Consider the following 20132-nt stretch of genomic DNA (forward strand, 5'->3'; position numbering starts at 1 on the left):
TTTGCTATAATTGCAATAATATTTATACTGGTGTAATAACCTTATTTGTGTGCTTGTACCATTTGATATATTTTTATCTTTTTTGCTGCATATGTGCTTTTCTCTTGGAGGTTTACTATCATTCACCACTTTTCCTATACACTGCGCTGTAACTTTTTTCACCTACTTTTTGCACCCTTGATGAATATGTTGTTTACAAAAAATGGCTTATTTAATGTTCAGATAAGCAAGTAAATAATGTGCTCTGATTTGTCTCACGGTTATTAGTGAGTCAAAAGTTCTTTAATATTAGCTTGACATGAATGCTATGGATAAGACTATCATACACCGTGCCACTCTACAACAAGAAACGTACAGACTTTCTATAGATTACGTATTTACTGATAAGTAATTCCAAATTCCCCACTCCCTTCCTTTATCAATACAGGGATATTACTCATAGCACATCAGAGGTACTTGTCTGCAGCTCTGTGCATCTGTCCCATCGCCGCGATCCTTACCTGAGCGCCAAGAAACCGTTGGTTTATGCGCGCTTAATAAATGCTTTTAACATAACATAACATAACATGTGCAAGTCTGCCATGGGATACATGGTGGTCTAGCATGGATGATGCTCTATTTAAAGTAGTCCATGTCTGTCACCATGTTTTGTGGCATGTGCATCACAGATGTGGTGTTCCCAATTCTTGGAACAGGTAGTGGTCCCACCATTGGTAGTGCTGCCTTGCACATCTCATAATAGGGCAGGTCAATGCAGAAGAGGTTGCACCTCTATGGTGGAATTACTATTATCATCCTCCTTTAAGGTGGACCGCGTGAGCTAACATCACACCGATGTGTCACTTCACACTCATTTAGGAGCACAGGTGCAACAAATCAACTGAACATGTTTTGCTCTTCAAAAGCCAAGATTATCAAAGTGAAGTGCAAATGCCTTGTTGTTAATCGGGGCCTACACGCAAGACCTGAAACATCTTACGTTGCGTGGGGCCAAAAGGCCCATAGAAACTAACACCCATGGCATCAGAAGGTTAATGGCAGGATCCTGAGCTCAGCATTGTATACAGTTTATGTTGGGTGAGTTGTGTTTTTGGAATGCTCATTAGGTTTATTCGACATTCCGCCTGTGTAGAGCTATGCAAAAAAGAAGAATACAAACATATGTATAAAAATTAACTATGGATAGTTCAACATAGTTTTGTGGTAGCACAGAAAGGATACATTAACTAATAGAAAGACGGCATGGGAATTGAGGATGTGAGAGCATGGAAGATGGAAAATGAAGAAAAGCCGACAAATTTTAAAGATGAAAAAAGGAAAACCCTAACCAAAAGTTATTTGGGAGGGAAGGTTAAAACTGTGCTTTATTACATTTTTTCAAATACTGTCAAAGACACATAAATGATGTATTCTTGTGATTATTTTGCAAATATTCCAAAGATATTTCTTTCATTTCACTTGAATGAGTTCAGCAGTTCTTTACTGTTTCTACTGCAAGAAAATAAATGGCAAGAAGGCTAGACAGAGAGATGAGGATGTGGTCACCTAGGGGTGACTCACTGGGCCATGAGCTTTATTAGTACTCCTGAGTTTGTATGCGGCTTACTTTATCACACTGTCCTTAGTAGAGATTTAGAAGAAAAGCAAGGAGGTTGATAATTCATCGTCAATTTGATATGATCTTCTTGACCTCCATGTTTTGTTTTAGGAATAACATCGGATTTCCTGTGCCACTCCTGCAGTCATTGCTGGGCGTCCAACTTTAGATTTTCTTCAAGTCTTGGCTCCATGTAAGTTTTAGACCCACTGTCTCTTTTACTAAGTCCAGACACCTTTAGCTTACCCCATCACAGGGTTCTCTTCTGTAATTTTATAGGACACTTCTCATCATGCATTTCCTCTTGATTAGGTTCTGTATTTCTTGTATTCATATCTAGGCAGTTTTAGACTCCTCGATTTTGCCTTGGATCGTCTTGGGGTTTCGCTCTTAACTTTGTTCACAGTCAGTTTTTGTTTTTGTTTTATGCTCTTATTGGCTAATGGCACTCTTGTCATCCAGATTTCACATCACTGTTACTGAGTAGATTTTTATTTACAATTTTTATTTTTTATTTTGAGAGTTTTATATAGCTCTGGCTAGACCAGGTATCAGAGCGCTTTACATAATGTTCCAGCAGAAATTACAAAATTACATCAGTTACACGTTACATCAGTTACTAGAAGTTACGAGAAGCGCTGGCTAGACCCGTGGGTATCAGAGCACTTTACATTAGGAATCACATTATTACACAGTTAAAAACAGTTACAGGTTACATCGGTTATACGAAACACATTTAAATAGTATGGAGGAAGGATAAATAGGGCGGATAGAGGGAAGGGTGTAGGTGGAAGGAGGGAGATAACGGCAAGAGAGACGAAGGAAGGTCTGCCCAATGTCCGGCTGGGTAGGTGACGGCCGAGGAGGGAATTCACAGCCCATCTCCCCTATAGCTACCAGGGTAGCTCCACCGGGCAACGGTCAGGTAGCAAGGTCTCATCGGTCGAGGGAAAGTTCACAGGGTAAATGTCCTGAAGGGTGTGCAGGATCCAGGTAGGATAGGGGTAGGAGGGAAGGGTGTAGGGGGAAGGGGGAAGATAACGGCAGGAGAGACAAAGGAAGGTCGGCCCAATGTCCGACTGGGTAGGTGACGGCCGAGGTGGGAATCCATAGTCCATCTCCCCTATAGCTATCGGGGTAGCTTCACCGGGCATCGGTCAGGTAGCAAGGTCTCAGCGGTCGAGGGAAAGTTCACAGGGTAAATGTCCTGAAAGGGTGTGCGGGATATAGGTCGGTTGAGGGCTAAGATCAAGGTTTGGCCGATGACCAGTTGTTTGAAGGTCTGAAACCAATGATTGCTGTTTCAATCTATTTTGCGGCCTTTAAGCTGAGGAAGCAGACGCAGGGCAACCCTTGGGTTGGAGAGGTCGAGAGAGACACAAGAGTGTTTGCCCAAAGACCGGCTGGGTAGGTGATGGTCAAGGAGAGAATCCATAGCCCATCTCCCCTTTAGCTCGTGAGGTAGCTCCACCGGGCATCAGTCAAAGTGGTTAGGTCTCAGCTGTCGAGGGAAAGTTTTCAGAGTAAAGGTCCTGGTTGGTGAGCGAGAACAGGGTCTAGTGAAGGCTGGTCGCGGTCCGAACGATGGCCAATGATTTTAGACCAGGAGAGGAAAGACTATCGCGAAGGGTCTCACTGAGGCGGCTATCTTGAAATAGATAGGTAGATAGATTAAGTAGAGAGGTTTCAGTTGATGCTCTCCTGAGCTGTCCCAAGGAAATGTTCGAGGGGGTGGAATTATCTTTGGCCTGCTTTGTTTCATTGACTAGATGAGTATAATTTTGAATACCTTTGATCTCCTTGGCTTTATAACCTGACCACGACTTATTAACCAGTAGTCCCTAGAGACCTTTTATTCCCTCATAACACGGCTCCCTTCTTTTTACTGGCCTCAGTTTGCATCATCAGTTAATGTTATGCTAACAACACTAATTCTCTTGCATTTTCCTTAGCCTTTACTTTTTATTGAATACTCATTTATATTGCCGTCTTTGGGTGGCGGGGTAACAGTATCATTCTCTTCTTAAGGTTCCACTTGGTGCTTGGTGGTGTCCTCATTCTCTGTGGGTTACCTTCTCTGGCTTTGCTCACCCTCATATTCCCTTAGCTTTTCATGATGTCCTCCGGAATAGGGATTCAGGGATTGTAGTAGGGGTATTGCCTTGTTATAGCCATTCTTAGGATCACTACAACCCTGTGATGCTCACCTTGCATAGATCTCCCACATGTTTCTTCCAGCAAGACGTTGTGTCCTTAGCTTGTACATGCCCCTGACATATGATAATGTCAGGTATGTGCTCTGGGTAATCCTGCTGCACTCTCATCTGCTCATCATCTGGATAGGCCAGCTAATCTGCATCACAGAAGTCTTTTGCATTTGGGCAATGCATTGTCTGGAGTTCTTATTTTCAAAATGGGCAGCCTCGGTTTGGCTACGGCCTCTTTGGTCAACAACAGAAATCTCGTATTTGTAGTTGTGTCTTTTGTGTTGAGGGATTAACGGGTCGAACTGGCAGGGGACATCCAAGGCTCCCGGTTACCGCCAGGCTATTTTCCTTTGTACTAGTTCCTTATAAAGTGAGAGAGAAGGCTACTCCGATACTGCTACTAAGGCCTTTCGACTGCATCTTCAAAGCAGCTTGGATAAAGCTTGGATGTATATCTGTGTATGCATGCAAATGTATACTAAGCAAATCTGTAAAGCAAACGAACCCCTCAATTTGAGGATGTATAGATATTGCTCGTTCAGATTTTTGTATTGATCTCGACAGCTTGTGACTTTTGCCAATAAAAAGGATAAAAAAAAACTTACAATGAGGATGTTCGGGAATAATGATCACAATATTATACAATCGAATAGTTAATTTTATGCAAGATTTGACTTCGCGTTGTACAGCCATGTGGTGGGACCGGTCACCGGGCTAAGGTTCAGCTGGGGATAAATCATGACACAAGAGTTACTGCCCTCGAAGCCGAGCTTAGGGCTCCTAATTCTTCTCAGCAAGCCTGGGAGCCTGATCTACCCACACCAGATTACAGGGGGATCAGCTGAAAGGTACCATTTGGTTATGCATATTCTGCATATCCACCTCTACCCCTCCTCATGTCTCATATTATTTGTATTAATACAGACTGTCCAATGTTGGCACAGCTCAGCCTTCAAGCCGTGATCTTGTTTCGCGACAGAAGCAGATCTAAAGCTTTGCCTGGTTCGGCTTCTCCTGTGCTCGGTCAACACAGGGGGTGGGCTACTCACACCTTGGCAGAATCCACAGCTTCAGGATCAGCACTGTCCACCGAATTCACAAACTGTAGTAAATCTGCACTCTTAGGGGCATATTTGCTACTTTTATCATTTACAGAACCGTTCTCAGTAATACGCCTGTAAAGCAGCATCAGGCACGGTTTACGAGGAGTTCTACTACTGGCAATATATAATGTGACTTTATGAAGGTGCAGTTAGGCATTAGGGGAAAGGCAGTCCTGCTGTGTAACTGCACAATTATGAGTTTCTTTGTCCATGGGCAAAACATTGTTTCCACTTAGAGAAATCCCGTACACTATATGACCACAAAGTCTAGGGGTGGTCCATTCCCCTTCCTTTCCAGGAAGTGAATATACTACAGCCATTTGTGACAGCAGATCTCTGACCATTCCTAGGTTGGGAAAGAAGCAGAGAAGTATTTGTAACTATCCCCGCACTCACAGGTTTGTGGGCGTTCACAACTCTGAAGGCAATCCATGCTTCGATCCACGGACTCCCCATCGCTTGCCTGTCATTTACTACTAGCTACTTGTATGTAGCTGTAGTGTATAGTTATGAAGTAGTCAATGCATTTATACCTGCTAGATACTGTTGTGTGGATGCCTGAAGGATATAAATGGAGCAGTTTTCGACCGTAAAGGTATATTTAGCGAATCGCGCCTCACACACGACACTGTCATGAACTGGCCTCAGAGTGGGAAATAGAAAAAGGCTTATCAGTGGTTTGCATCCGTTTCTATCCACTTTTTATACAGTGCTAATGTGCAGCACCCTCTAATACCTGTTCTTTATTGGGTACCATTATTTATGAGCAAATCAAAGATCAATACTTGGAATTCCGTGGTTCTTCTTCCACCATTTGTAAATTACCGGAATTAAAGTGCAGCAATACGTGTCAAAAAAGAAGATGCTCTCTAAAATGCTACAGTGGTTTAGCTTGACCAGTTAAGATTTTAGGATCTGATTTAGTGTTTGGCGGATCGATTAATGTCCGTCAGGGCGACGGAGTACTTTTCCCAAGGTAGAAGTTTGTTTTGAAAAGTAAAACAAATGAATGAGCCCACACACTGGGAGTTTTCTCCAAGGGTGTTGGGGGTCATTTTATATTCTGTCTTTCCCTTACCGCCACGTTTTTCCTGGCGGTAGTGGACAGGAAAAAAATTCCTTTGTTCTGCCCACCTTAAATATGGCGGCCAGCATAAAGTCCTTCCTTTGATAACCCCTACTCCATCCGGTCAGCGGAGGGAATATTCTGTCGAAAGAGCCAATGTTGGTATACCCAACTCTACATGAGGCAGGCAGACCATCAGACCATCAGTTTGGTAGCCTTGTTTGTAATGGAGAATCCGGTCCACCAACCTCTAAATCATCCCCTTAATCAAACCAATCTCTTTGCAATTCTATGAAGCAATTTATACGTTATGATGTATAGTTAAACCTTACCGCAGGCTTAAAGGCGAAGAAGTCGTAGACATTCCAAACAGAAAACTGAGCAAGTCAACAGGTTTGACTTTAATGTGCTAATGCACACATACATAACCATGCACAAATGTGAAAATACTACACAGCATCACAAGCTTGGATAATAAGAAACACAGTACAGATACAAGAAGCACAGAGAGGTACAAAATCACAACACAAGAAGCCTATGGATATTTGTGCACGTCTCTTATTTGCATGGATTACCACATCAAAGTCAAAACTATTGGCTGTGCTAATGTTTGGTCTCACGCTCTTACGCCTTCAATAGCAGAGATATCTTTAGGTTCAATAGGCTTAGACACTGGAGCTACAGCTCACATTACTGTCAGAGCACTGCAGTGGACGAATAACCCACTGAGCAATCTTACTGGCCTATTGCAACCATCAAGGGGATGGAAGTAAACCTTATAACATTAAAGTTAGTTATATTTTATTTCTATTTACTGTAAATATATTGTAATATGATTATTAGTGTTCTTTTTGCAGAAAAAGTTAAATCTGAGAATTTCACTTTTCTAGAAAAGAATCCTGGTACATATAACCATTACTGCTCTTTTTAGTTTTCTTTGAAATGGAAATGGGACACGCCATTTCCCTGTTAAGGAACAGAAATTAAGATATTTGATGACATCACAGGAAGTAATATCATATGACCTTGGACACCAGTGGCATCATAGGAAGTGTATATTAAATATACAAAGACCGAAACCTCACTCTAATACACAAACAACCAACAATTGCAGTGAAATAATCAGTGCTGGAAAGTACCCCCTTGCTAAAGTATTTTAGGACTTTGTACCACTTTGCATCAGGCGGGTGTACCAAGTGTGGTCCGTGGGCATTCCTATGCAACCACCCATGGTTTTTTATGCTAATCAATCTCGTTTAAGTAACACAGGTAGAAAGGGATTTGCATAAAAATTAATGCTCTGTGAGGCAGGTGTAATGTTAAAGAAATGTTTGCTTTTCTCAAAACTTTTCTAACTGTGCATGTGTGTTGCACTGTACAGCATGTTTACAAAGGTATAAAAGTGTTAAACTATATGAAAGCATAGTAATCTGTACTGGAAATGTGCCCTTCCAATACAAAACCTATGCCTAACATCAACCACACAGCCTTGCACAAAAGTGCGAGGGTTTTTGTTGGAGCATGGCAGCCTGAAGTTCGTCTGCTCAGTGAGAGAGAAAAACAGCACCATATCTTAGTATATATGGTGCCGTTTACACAATGCACTGCAGGAAATGTGATTGTTGTGCTGCTTTGCGTAAATTCTTGCAAAATGTGCCCCTGAATGCAGAAAATATACAATTTCCAAGTATTTAAATAGAGTTCTGTTATATCCTGAAATAGCTATGATGCATTCTTTTCCTAGTTCTCTGTTACCTGCTGCTCAGCGTGTGTGTGTGATGTTATAGAATGTTTATGTTTTCTTGAGAGATCAGTTGGAGTGAGTGGGCTGAGCAGCAGTAGCTGCTGCTGGTGGGGCATTTATATGGGGAAACAACCTTTACAAAGCAGTCATTACATCGCACTACATTTACAATGCAGTCATTACATCGCAACATCCTTTACAACGCATGTCACTTCAACGCATCCATTGCATTGCATGTCACTACAACGCATGGCACTACTATGCATGTCACTACAACGCAGGCATTATATTGCATGTCATTACATCGCATGTCATTACAGCGCATACCATTACAACGCAGGGTACCCCTACACTATCCAACACTTACCCTACTGTTGCACCCCCTGGAGTTAGAATAGTTATTTTTACCCCTACACTATCCAATACTTATCCTACTGTTGCACCCCCTGGAGTTAGAATAGTATTTTTTACCCCTACAGTATCCAACACTTACCTTAAATGGAATGTAATGGTATGCGTTGTAATGTTATGCATTGTAAAGGTATAATGTGATGTAATGGAATGCATTGTAAATGTAGTTAAAAAAAATTCTTTGTAGTGGTATGCGATGTAAATATATGCGTTGTAAAGGATGTTGCAATGTAAAACCTGCGTTGTAAAGGCATGTGTTGTAAATGTATGCGTTGTAACGTCATACATTCATTTATATGGCATAGAAATAACACCTTATCTTGTAACTAAGACTATTATCATTAAATAAACTTTATTATAAAATCTATGTGACCTGCCTATTGAGGGTCATTCTTTGATTGTAACATGTTCTATTCTGGGAAGCTGTACAAATGCTTCCTGTGCAGTCTGGGAGTTTTATCGGCCTATTATTGTACCACGAGTAACTCTGCACCTGGGGCTCTGAGGAGAACCTCACGTGGAGGTCAGGTACCATCCCCAAATGTGAGATTCAGTCAGCCAAATGTGAGTCGCAATGAGTGAGGCGTAAGGGCTCTTCTTCCATTCCTGACCCTCTTGCCGAGCCCCTTTCACTATGACCTGAAACGACTTGCATTTTAAATGGAATGCATGGTTCAGACTCATTCGTTGTTCCGTCCGCATTGTTAAGGAACGCGTGGAAAAAGAAAGCGTGATTGTGTCATACAACCCTGTGCAATGCATAACTTGTGAGGCAAAGGCAGCACAAAAGCGGTGCAAAGTAAGCCATCTGAAAGAGGAAATACGACTGGATTTTAGAAGTGTGTTTGTAAATGTCACAATTTCTTGGCAGCTGACAAAGCACCCCGAGATTCCCTGAAATCATATTGCACAAGTGGACAGGAAGGCAGACCGCGCAGGGATTGGATTTTACCACTCTTAGGGAAGTTCACTGTGTTGTGCAACAGACCACAGCCGCTGTGTCAATGTTAGAAAGAAGTGTCACTTACACACGACATCACAGAACATCCAAAAGTGAGCTGAATTGTCATATTCTTCTTTTTGTCCTGAAAAGAATTAGGCAATTTTCTGCGGTTTTTGTTGTTTCCAAGCTGTCTAACTTCTAGGCAGCTGTCCTAGTGTGTTACCAAAATGAAAATGTAAGGACTTCAGGGCGAATTGCCAGCTTCCAGAAGGAAATATGGGATTGTGTAGACATTTTGTAGTCCAGGGGTCTTCTCGAACACAAATAATGATAGAATGACATATTGCACCAGTTGTCAGTGCAAATGCTGGTGCACCATGCATTGCACGATCACCAGCATGTAGCCAGGCTGCAGGTGTTTGTCCATCCGAGGGGACTCCCTTTTGAGTATTTTATAAACTGAACCTGCCCAATGTTTAATGTATGATCTAACTATCATATCATCAAGTTATCTCTCCCTGTTTTAAGTTGGGGGGCACACAGTTAATAGAAAACACGGAATTAATACTGCTCCAAAAACAACATGAGAACGTTTGTGCTCCTTCATGAGCGTGACTATTCAGTGCAATGCAGGGTTGATAAAAAAAATATCCATAGATGTGTAGAAACCTTCGATGGCTTGTTCTTGTGTGCCGCATATCACCGCCTTACTGAAGGTTCCAAACCTTCAGATTTCATTGGTTGATTTGAGAGTATATCTGCATGTTTCCACAATCACAGAAACCCGCGGTGTGCCTCCGAAATTCAGGTTAGTTGTAGGTTTCCAGGCATACCCTTGAGTCCCTACACTTACTTTTCATGATTGTAGACAGCTAAGTGCTGGAGAAAGTATTGTAGAAGTGTGCATTTGTACATTTCACGAGTTTCTCCAAGTTGCTTCTAAAAGTCTTCCCTTGACCCTCCTGAAATGAGGACTTTAGGCCACTTTCTAATCCCATTTGCCCATTTATGGAAACCTTTTTCAAGGCTAACGTTTGAGTGCTAACAGAGCGGATAAAGTCATTGAGAATGTTTGTAAACAACCATACATCTTTAAAGGTTTTTCACAAAATCCCCAAAGGCATTTCCTTTAAAAATCATTATTCTTCACTTTTCTGTCCCTACTAGATTTACTAATGTGGAAAAATCAACTTTTGGGATTTTTCGCAGTGGTAAGCGACTTTGATATCAGAAACTTTTGTACATCTTGGTTCTTTGAGACAAGACTGGGCTTAAGGAACACATATTGCTTTTTTTCTGTCATAAACAGTATCATCTTAAGGATTTTTGGGGCCATGGGTAAGACCTATACCTATCTTGGGCCTTGGGTTTAGAAAAACTTTGAATTTGATTGCCAATGTTACGCTACTTCAAACCAGCCTTGCTCCAAAAAACATAGAATTATACATTGAACATTCAGAAACAGGATCACACGAAAACAGCCAAAGTATGCCTGCCCTGTGTAGAGAAGCACAAAGTCATTGGAGGAGGTAGGCAGAGAGAGGTTGAGATAGAGAAACTGACAGAGGTGAGACAGAGCGAGAATGATCACTCCAATGGGGCTCTTTGGAAGGTGGGAGCCGTGGGCAATTGCCCAATTTGTCCATGCCTTAAAACTTTCTCACTTTAAAGTTTTATAAATCGAGCCCTCTGAAATTAAACAGAGGATAATTTTGAGTCGACCTATTTGGTGAACCGGTATGTTTCGTTTACATGGATTCTCAGGACGAAGTGGTGATTAAATGGACACTCAACATTATATAGAAGAATAGATGTAAATAGTCACAGCAGTGTGATTTTGTCATGTGTTTATTGCTTTGAGCCCCGCTGCATCGCCAAATGCGATGCAGCGCGCGCAACGAAATTCGTTTTATTATTTTTTTCGTAACTTACCTGAAATCGGCCGTATGCCGCATTTTGCAACACCCCACCCTGCCCCTCCTCTGCGCCACGTCACCGCCCCACTAACACGCCCTACACGGGCCGTCGAGCATCCTTGCCAGCCTTCTCTGGGTTTCATTTTCCATGATTGTGGTGGTTGTGGTTCAACTGCTAATGTTACACCTTAGGCTCATTGACAGATTTTTGCAGTAGCGACACATCACCCAAAACAATCAACAGAAGTTGCAGGATACATAGTGTGGGATTTATCAAGATTTTAGGCAGTATTTGCGTTACAAAAGTGATGCTTTCATTTCTCCGTCCTTTTCTGAGTTTGTATGTGTGCTGCACTGTACAGCACACATACAAAGTCGGAAAAGGGCTGAAGTCATTCATCTTACTGCACTGCATTACAGGGAACGGGCAGGAATGTGCCGTATTTATACAGTGCAGTCCAGGCTTTTCCCAGTGCTGGCGCACTATGGTCTGCCTAGTACCAAGGGAGGCACCCTTGCACCATGGTGCAAGGGTGCCGGCGTTGCATGCAGGATTCTTTTTTGTGCAGGAAGAGACAACTTCCTGCACAAAAACAGTCCCCTGCACCCCTGAGGCATATTCCTCTTTCTATGTGTTCTGCAGGATGCAGCGCACATATAAAGAGGAAATAACCAGGAGAAAGGTATTTCTTCACATCGCGCCTCCCCTGGAAAGGAGTAGCAATTTGGCGAATTCCCAGGTCTACTTGTAATCGTAGATTTGGGAATGCGTCAAAATCCATGGGTGTTGCTTGGGAACATCCATGCAACGCCCATGGAATGCCTCCCTGGGAGAGAATAACGCAACACAGTGATTTGCGCAGCGTTGCGTTACTCTGGATTTTTTCAAGCCACGCAAAGTGGCCTTGCATGGCTTGATAAATCGCATTTTGGGGTTGGATTGTGCATGCATCACGTTGCGTGGTGCAAAAGCGACGCAACCCCTACATAAATATGACCCTAACAGACCAGGTATAATCCCAAAATCCGCCATATCTGCATCCAGAGCACAAACATCACATTGAGGGAAAAAAGCTGAGGTTGCTGATTACAATGCCTCTGGCAACTAAAATGACAGCACACCCAACAAACAAGCAACATACACTAAGTGACTCACAACCAAAAGGAAAAAGAATACACCAAAGGTTGTGAGAAGGAAAGCACTTACAATGAGCAGAGCACACGTAAATACAATACTAGGCGCAAATGAACATTGCAAAAAACGGGAGTGCACAAGCTCAGGAAGTAAGATGTCCCCAATGGGTACACCTACAATGTCATGAGCAGTATTCAAGCTACTGGGAGAAACAATCTGCATGCGCCAGCATCATCGGACCCTTCCAAAGGCCTATGTGAGGAGGCAGAGAATAGACCATGTCAATGATTAGTTCACCTCTATGCCATGTGGCACCAGCCCACCACTTCTCTGAAATGCATATTGTGTCCACCACAGCACAACTGCTATGTGCACTGTGGTTTTTATGATGCTGGGTTCCTCTCAAGAGTAATTTGCCCACCACAATCCTCTGGTCCTCATTTAGGAGGCCCCTTGCGGTACTTCTGAGCCGCCGGAACGTTACTGTTTTTTACGTTACGGTGGCGCAAAGTGCCGGGGCATATTTACAAGGCCACGTAAAGCCACTTTACGTGGCTTTTCATGGCCCTGTAAATATGTGCCCCGTTCACTCAGAACACTGCGTGAAAGGAGAGTTCCAAGGGTGTTGCTGTGGGTATTCCCATGCAACACCCATGGAATCTGAAGCATTCCCAGATATATGAGGAATCGTAAACTTGGGAATGAGTAAGAATCTATAGCACCCCAGGGGTGGCATTAGGGACGCACATGAGGAGAAATGTTTTAATTTCTCATTGTTTTCCCTTTGCACTCATAGAAAGAGGTAATCGCCTGAATTGATTGATTTTGATCAGGAAGGTGTCCCTTCCTGCACAAAATAAATCAACCCCGCAACACAGGCACCCTTGCACTATGGTGCAAGGGTGCCTGCATTGGCACATGGCTGCCCATTGTGCGCCAGCGCAGGCGAAAAGGGCAGGAATGTGCTGTATCTTATAGAAACAGAGCATTGCTGCCCTTTTCTTTTGACACAGGGCAGCGCAGCAAGATTCCTTGCAGTGCTGCCCTGCCTCAAAACCTCATAAATGAGGCACTCATAGTACGGCCTGCGGGTCGCCAGTGGCCCAGCAGGCCTTTATTGCGGCCCCCAGACCTTGCCTTGCCGTTTCCACGGCCGGCTGTAAACACAGAAGATGACCGCAGGAGCATATCTAGTCAATACATATTAAATAGGTGTTCGCTATGTATGCTCCTGCCGCCATCTTCTGTGTTTACTGCCGGCCTTTGTGACGTAACGGCACCATCGAAAAGCTTCCCAAAAGGCCTTTAAAAGTCAACTGTAAGGGATTTCACAGCTGACTTTTAAAGGGCCTTTTGGGAAGCTTCCTGTTTGTACAGAGGCAGATAGAGACAGAGACAGATAGAGACAGATCGAGACAGTAATACAGACAGAGACAGCGACAGATAGAGACAGAGACAGCAACAGATTGAGACAAAAACAGACAAACAGACAGAGACAGACAGATGAGACAGAGACAGCTGAGACAGAGACCGATAGAGACAGAGACAGATAGACAGAGACAGATGGAAACAGAGACAGATAGAGACAGAGGCAGATAGAGACAGAGGCAGATAGAGACAGAGGCAGATAGAGACAGAGACAGCTAGAGACAGGGGCAGATAGAGACAGATACAGAGACAGATAGAGATAGAGACAGCTAGATAGAAACAGATAGACAGAGAAAGATAGACAAAGATGGAGACAGATAGAGACAAAGGCAGACAGAGGCAGATAGAGACAGATACAGACAGATACAGACAGAGACAGACAGATAGAGACAGATAGAGCGAGACAGAGAGAGAGACCCAGAGAGAGCCAGACAGAGACAGATAGAGTCAGACAGAGATAGAGACAGAGAGACAGGGACAGACGTAGACAGATAGAGACAGATGGAGACAGAGACAGATGGAGAAAGATAGAGAGGACAAATGGAGAAAAATAGAGACAGAGACAGATGGAGATGGAGACAGATAGAGACAGAGACATATAGAGACAGAGACAGATACAGAGACAGATAGAGATAGACAGAGACAGATAGAGGCAGATGGAGAAAGAGACAGATAGAGGCAGATGGAGATAGAGACAGACAAATAGAGACAGATACAGAGACAGCTTTAGAGAGAGACAGCTAGACAGAGACAGATTGAGACAGAGACAGATGGAGACAGAGACAGATGGAGAAAGATAGAGACAGAGACAGATAGAGACAGAAACAGATGGAGATAGAGACAGAGACAGATGGAGAAAGACACACAGAGACAGAGGCATATAGAGACAGACACAGATAGAGACAGATACAGAGACAGATTGAGATAGACAGAGACAGACAGATAGAGAGAGATAGAGCTAGATAGAGAGAGAGAAAGAGATAGAGAGAGAGAGAGCGAGAGATAGGGAGATAGATAAGGAGATAGATAGATAGATAGATAGATAGATAGATAGATAGATAGATAGATAGATAGATAGATAGATAGATAGATAGATATGTGTATGCCGGGTCTAGTGGCTCAGTGGACTAATATGTCCGCTGCAGGGGACTGTGCTCAACCTCATGGTCACAGGTTTTTTTTAGTTTTTTTTGCTCTAGCCCCACCCCCCCAACCTTGCCCCCCAATGGTGCGGCCTCGGCCATAAACCACACTGTAAATTTGGTCCCCGAGAGAAAATTTGCGAGTACCCATGCACTATGGCAAGGCTAAGATTCCCTCAAACCACATGCGGCACACCAAGTTATCTGCCAATGTGCACCACTGTAGATAAAACGGGCACAAAGATATTTCTGTTTAAGTGGTTTCAACCTCTTAGAAGCCGATGATTGTGCATGTCTAGCAGTCAAACTGCCAGAGAAACACTCACTCAATCACTGCAACCAAAAAGCATACGCTAGCTTCCACACACAGTTGGTACATGAGGCACAAATGAACTTCACTACTTATTCCGAACACTTACTAGGTTTATGGCATGGCTCAGTCATGCAGGGATGAGAGTACAGCCTTAGCATGAATGCAAAGTCCCAGGAGCAGGAAATGAATTCTACAAGGTCATCTGTGAACACAACAAGACACAGCACCCGACCCTACACTAGCTAGTTAACCGCTCACTACTATCCTCCCCTCTCTCGCTCAACCGGTGGCAGGAGGTACCACAACAGGGCATGTTTCTGGGCTAAGTGCATACCAAGTGGGCCACTGGGGTGCTCAAAAGGGTAGTCACTGGCCTCCGCCAGGGATTATACTTGACCAAGACCACCCCACTGAATGCTTAGGCCCAGATAAGGGACTGCCAAATGCAGCACAAGCAATCAGTCAACTTATGGCTTCCAGTTCTAAATGCTGACTGACAACCCATTCCAGGGTCAATACCACGACTCCTACGGCCTGGGTCGGGCATCTAACCACTGCTCCAGCCACAAACAGAGCCATGTGTCAATAAACAAAGGACGGAACTAATAACACAAACACAGGAACCACCTACATGGGTCTCAGTGAGAGTGTAATTAGTACAGGAAACTCTCTGCAGTCTACTGCCAATTCCCCCCAAGAAGTCATACAAAGGCTGTGCCTGCTCCCCAGGCCCCTACAGGCCGGAGGCTCTCGACCCTCTCGCAATGAGGAAAAGCTTCTGCTTGAGCCCCCCGTCTTCAAAAGGGAAAGATCGATGGCGCAATCCTTCTCAGGCAATGCGGTGAGAATATGGAACTCCGTGCCACCTCCTCTACCCGGATCTTCAAAGCTGAACTCAAATCTCTTCTCTTCCAAAGACACTTTCAGAACTAATACTTTCATACTCAGGCCCCTCTTGGAAGTTCGCTCTTCATTGTAAATTTTTATTTTGTCCTGTGCTTTCCTCACCCCTGCGTGCTGTGTTGGAATTTGTGTTTGTGTACCCTTCATTCTTAGTCTGTGTAATGTTCTATTTTGTACCACTTTTCTCTTGTAACGTAACTAGCTCTATTGTACAGCGCTCTGACACCTTTGGGTAATGTCCGCGCTTTATAAAAATGCACTAAATAAATAAATAAAAAAATACAGTCAATGGCCTCTTTACTCGACCCCTTCACAGTCACTACCATCAGCAAAGGTATGCGAGAGAGGCCAGGGTAGGGGTAAGGGATACAACACCGCATACACCAACAGGATCATTAATACCGTGCCATAAATGGGTGTGGAATCTCTACACACTCCGAGCCCTGGAGTTGCATCACAGTGTGTAGCTATCCTGGACGGACTGTCTGACATGGGTCATTGTATTGTTGATCAACTCCATCGAATATTTTGTGTCAATCTTTCAATGTAAATTTTCCTTTTCTCAAGCTATGATGTTCAGCCCCATGCTCGACCCCCAGCACTCTTACACATTGTACTTACCAGGCCCAGGGTGTGATAATTCCCTGCACAAGTTGCCCACATTCCAAAGATTCCTACAATGAAGAACAGCACCCCGAAGCCCAGGGCGATAAGGGTGAACACTAAACTGTAATTGTTGCCTTTGAAGAGGTAGTCGTCATGGTAGTTATCGGTGCTGATTTTGTAAAAGGAATATCCTCCAAAGGCAATGAACAAAAACGCTACAACCTGAAATAAAAACAAAGAGTGGATGGAATTAGTGTCTGGCCAAGCGAAAATGACACACATCCATCTCTGTCACTTATGAAGCATATGATTGTCTCCTGTCTGAAATGTGAATTAATCCTGGATTTCCACGCCAGATTCACAACTATTTTTCTGTGAGAAGATATGTTTTACTCCATGTCTGGGTGTAACTTACTCCCAGAAAGTATGTGACCAGAGCTTGTACTCAAGACCCTGCTCCCTCCCCACCCCCAAGAGAGGTAACCACTTTCAAGTCAATGCCCATGACTCTTTGCCACAAGCAAATCACCAGAGAACAGAAGTACAAGAGGGCATTTGTCCTCTTTCGATGCACTATGGAGTGAGTCTTTGGGGTTCTGGCACAAAGATACGTGTACCTCCATCAGTGAACTGCCAGAGAGGAGTCCAACCACCAGGTGCGGAGGACCCGCTCCTGGCCCACCGCCTGCTCTGCAGCTTGAGTTTAATACATGGGTACCAGTCCACCGCAGCGCGGTGATGTGACCTGAAGCCAGTGCATCCTAAAAGATCGGCATCCCAACCAATCACATTGAGACATCGTTTCTCTCGCCCGAGGATGGATTGACTAGGACAGGTCTTACCCCTTGCTTTGTCCCCAGGATGCACAGTGAGGGCTCGTGTCTAGGTGGCATCAGGTGGGTACAAACTCCAGGAGCCTGCTCTGGTGGAAAACCTTGTGCCTTCCCTCAGACATGACCTGGAGACAAAGGACGATGAGAGAGGACGAAAGGCCAGATGGATCTGTCTTTGTTGTTTCTCTACGGCCCATAGCCATCCTCCATCTAGTACTCACAGTTTTATTTAAAAAAATAAAAAATCACAACTATGCGTAAGTAGCTCTAAGAAGAGGTTCTCTGACGGTGAATGGTCTTCTGTCTGCATTCGCTCCGATATTCGACATCATTATTACAAAAGGAATGCAAATGTTTGTGATCATCTGCATTTAATAAGAAGAAATAAACATGAACGGGTCGTTTACGAAATGTTGGGGAACTTCCAGTACGGAGGCAGAATGAGTGCAATGGAAGAGCCGCACAGATTGCTGGAAGCTTGCACGTGACGTCATGTGCAAGGGCATGAGTAGTGTGCTGGGAGAATTATGGCTGCATAAAAACAGTTTTAAAAACTTCTAGAAACTCACAGGCCCTCCATGGTTGCTTCTGTCTGATATGAAGATCCTTGTGCAGGTTCTTTCAATATTTCAATGCTTAATGTGTACAACCACTGACCACTGGGTGCCTTTAGTGATGCCACAAATACTGTCACAATCCTGGTGAATGCCGCTCTCTCGGTGCACTTCCCCATGCTTGCCATCCAGACACCATCAACCTCCCAAATTCTTATTAGCCTTGCTTTATATAGATTCATCATGAATGAATCAATGATGACTGTAAATTAAATGCTTTATTTGTATTCCTTTGTATGCAAATGAATTCCTTCTTGCCCATCCCAAAGAAAGCTGCTGGCCTTAAACCTGATACGTTGTTTACCCCATGTATCCAAGCATGCCAGATGCCCCTCCTTAGGGATAATTTATTATTCTCCTCGAGCAAAAAATACAATGCAGTATATTTATCAGCTAAGATGGTTCTACACACGATGGAGCTGGAGCCCTAACTTTACTTCAAGTTTTTCTAGCCTGACGTTATTCTTCACTGGACATGACACTCAGGATGCCTTGGGTCTTCTGATCACATACTATGAGGTTCAGCTGAGACCATTGCCCAGGCTCTTAACCCCACAGCCAGCTGACATGGTCTATGTCCATGTTCACCCGGCCCTGAGTGCAGGCGTAGCCTTCGGTTCCACCCTGTGCCCACCCAGCCCATCACGAGTACCAGCTGGGCATGAGCCCCAGATATGACCAGATTCTATGGATTCAGTGTGTTGCTTTTGACTTGAAAAGTTGGGAGCGCTCTGATGTGATCCAGGTCAGGGTAAACTCACTCATCTATGGACTTTAAGATTCCTTTATTTATAATTTTCTTAATAATGACCACGTACACCAGAAATGTCCTTGAACTTAAGCTTACTCATGTCAACGCCATCTGAACATTATTATTATCACCGTCACAGATTCTGTTTTGGAATTATGAATTTTAAGCAATGTCAGTGTCTGTAGTAATGTATGTAAATGTAATGTTTTTATTTTAGTGAGGACTTTTTATTCAGCTTTTTACACATACCATGGTCTACGGCCGTCCGGCCAATGAGGATCATGAAAGGTCATAGTTGGATATAACCATTATAACTGTGGACACGCCCCTCTCTGCACCCCTAAGAACCTCGGTGCTCCAAAGAGGTGATAGGGCGAAACAAGTGCTTTGCCACACTGCCCCAGTGCCCTCTTGGAAGAGTCAGTGGTTGGACCAGGCAAGGTCATGTTCGTTGGGCCAGCAGTAACTTAGAGAGTTCTTCCGGTATCAAGCACATAGACTGGATGTATCTTGGACATGCCAGCTCCAGGAGTTCATGGGTGAGCCTCTGGATGAATGGGTGCCGGCTGGTGTCATAGGCTCTATGCACAATATTCATTTGAGGGGTTTTTTTCCATTGCGGGAGTGTCGCAGTTTCCTGTGCCGCGCTGATACATCTGGCACTGTTGTTTTGCCCCAGTTGGAGAAGAGGACATGGGTTGCATCCACCAAGGCCATTGCCAATTGCATGGAGTAAGTCAATCCTAATGCGATCTTGTATTTGTGTCACCGACCCAACAGGACCACAGCAGGGTCCTGGAGAAGTGTATATCTAAAGCGCTGCCAAGAACATCTAACACAATTTCCCCAAACTACCCCACCTTATGGCAATGCCATAGGAGATGGAGAAGAGTCCCAGTGGCGCCACACCCCCTTCCGCAGCAGCTAGATCTGTTTGGGGTCAATTTATGAATTTTCCCAGGAGTCCTGCTCCAGTAAGTTAGGAGCTTGTATTGTGTTTCACGGATACGGACATCTGTATCAAAGGTCTGCGCTCTGTCGTAGAGGTGTTCCCAATCCTCAACAGGCCACAACTGTCCTAGTTCTGCTTCCCAGTGGTATTGGCCCGGGGTCGTATCCGGGCAGGGGGGCTAAATGAGAATCTGTAGAGGGTGGAGACAGTGGCTGCTCCTCGTGGGAGTGCTGCGGGGCGGTGGGGCATGGTGGGAGGTAGTTTATTTATTTATTTATGTAGTTTGTAGAGCGCGCAGCTACCCCCGAAGGGGTGTCCCGGCGCTAGAACCTGAGCCTCAGGGGGAGAAAAAGAGGGAGGAAGTCAGCAGTATGAGTATCAGAGTCCAGAAAATAGCCAGGTTTTGAGTCTAGCCCGAAAGATGGATTCAGAAGGGCAGAATCTAAGATCGATAGGAAGAGCGTTCCA

General features: G+C 44.1%; 1 protein-coding gene across 1 annotated transcript in view; it reads right to left on the reverse strand.

Annotated features, from left to right (window-relative positions):
* Nucleotides 1-20132, reverse strand: part of LOC146863948 (tetraspanin-36-like) — a 67389-nt gene that overhangs the window by 35357 nt on the left and 11900 nt on the right. The window contains exon 2 of the mRNA XM_085629728.1: nt 16530-16736. Within this exon, the coding sequence (XP_085485854.1) occupies nt 16530-16736 (207 nt within the window). The remainder of the gene's footprint in view (nt 1-16529; nt 16737-20132) is intronic.

The sequence above is a fragment of the Triturus cristatus genome, chromosome 2_1 (assembly GCF_964204655.1).
Source record: "Triturus cristatus chromosome 2_1, aTriCri1.1, whole genome shotgun sequence".
Taxonomy (NCBI): Eukaryota; Metazoa; Chordata; class Amphibia; order Caudata; family Salamandridae; genus Triturus; species Triturus cristatus.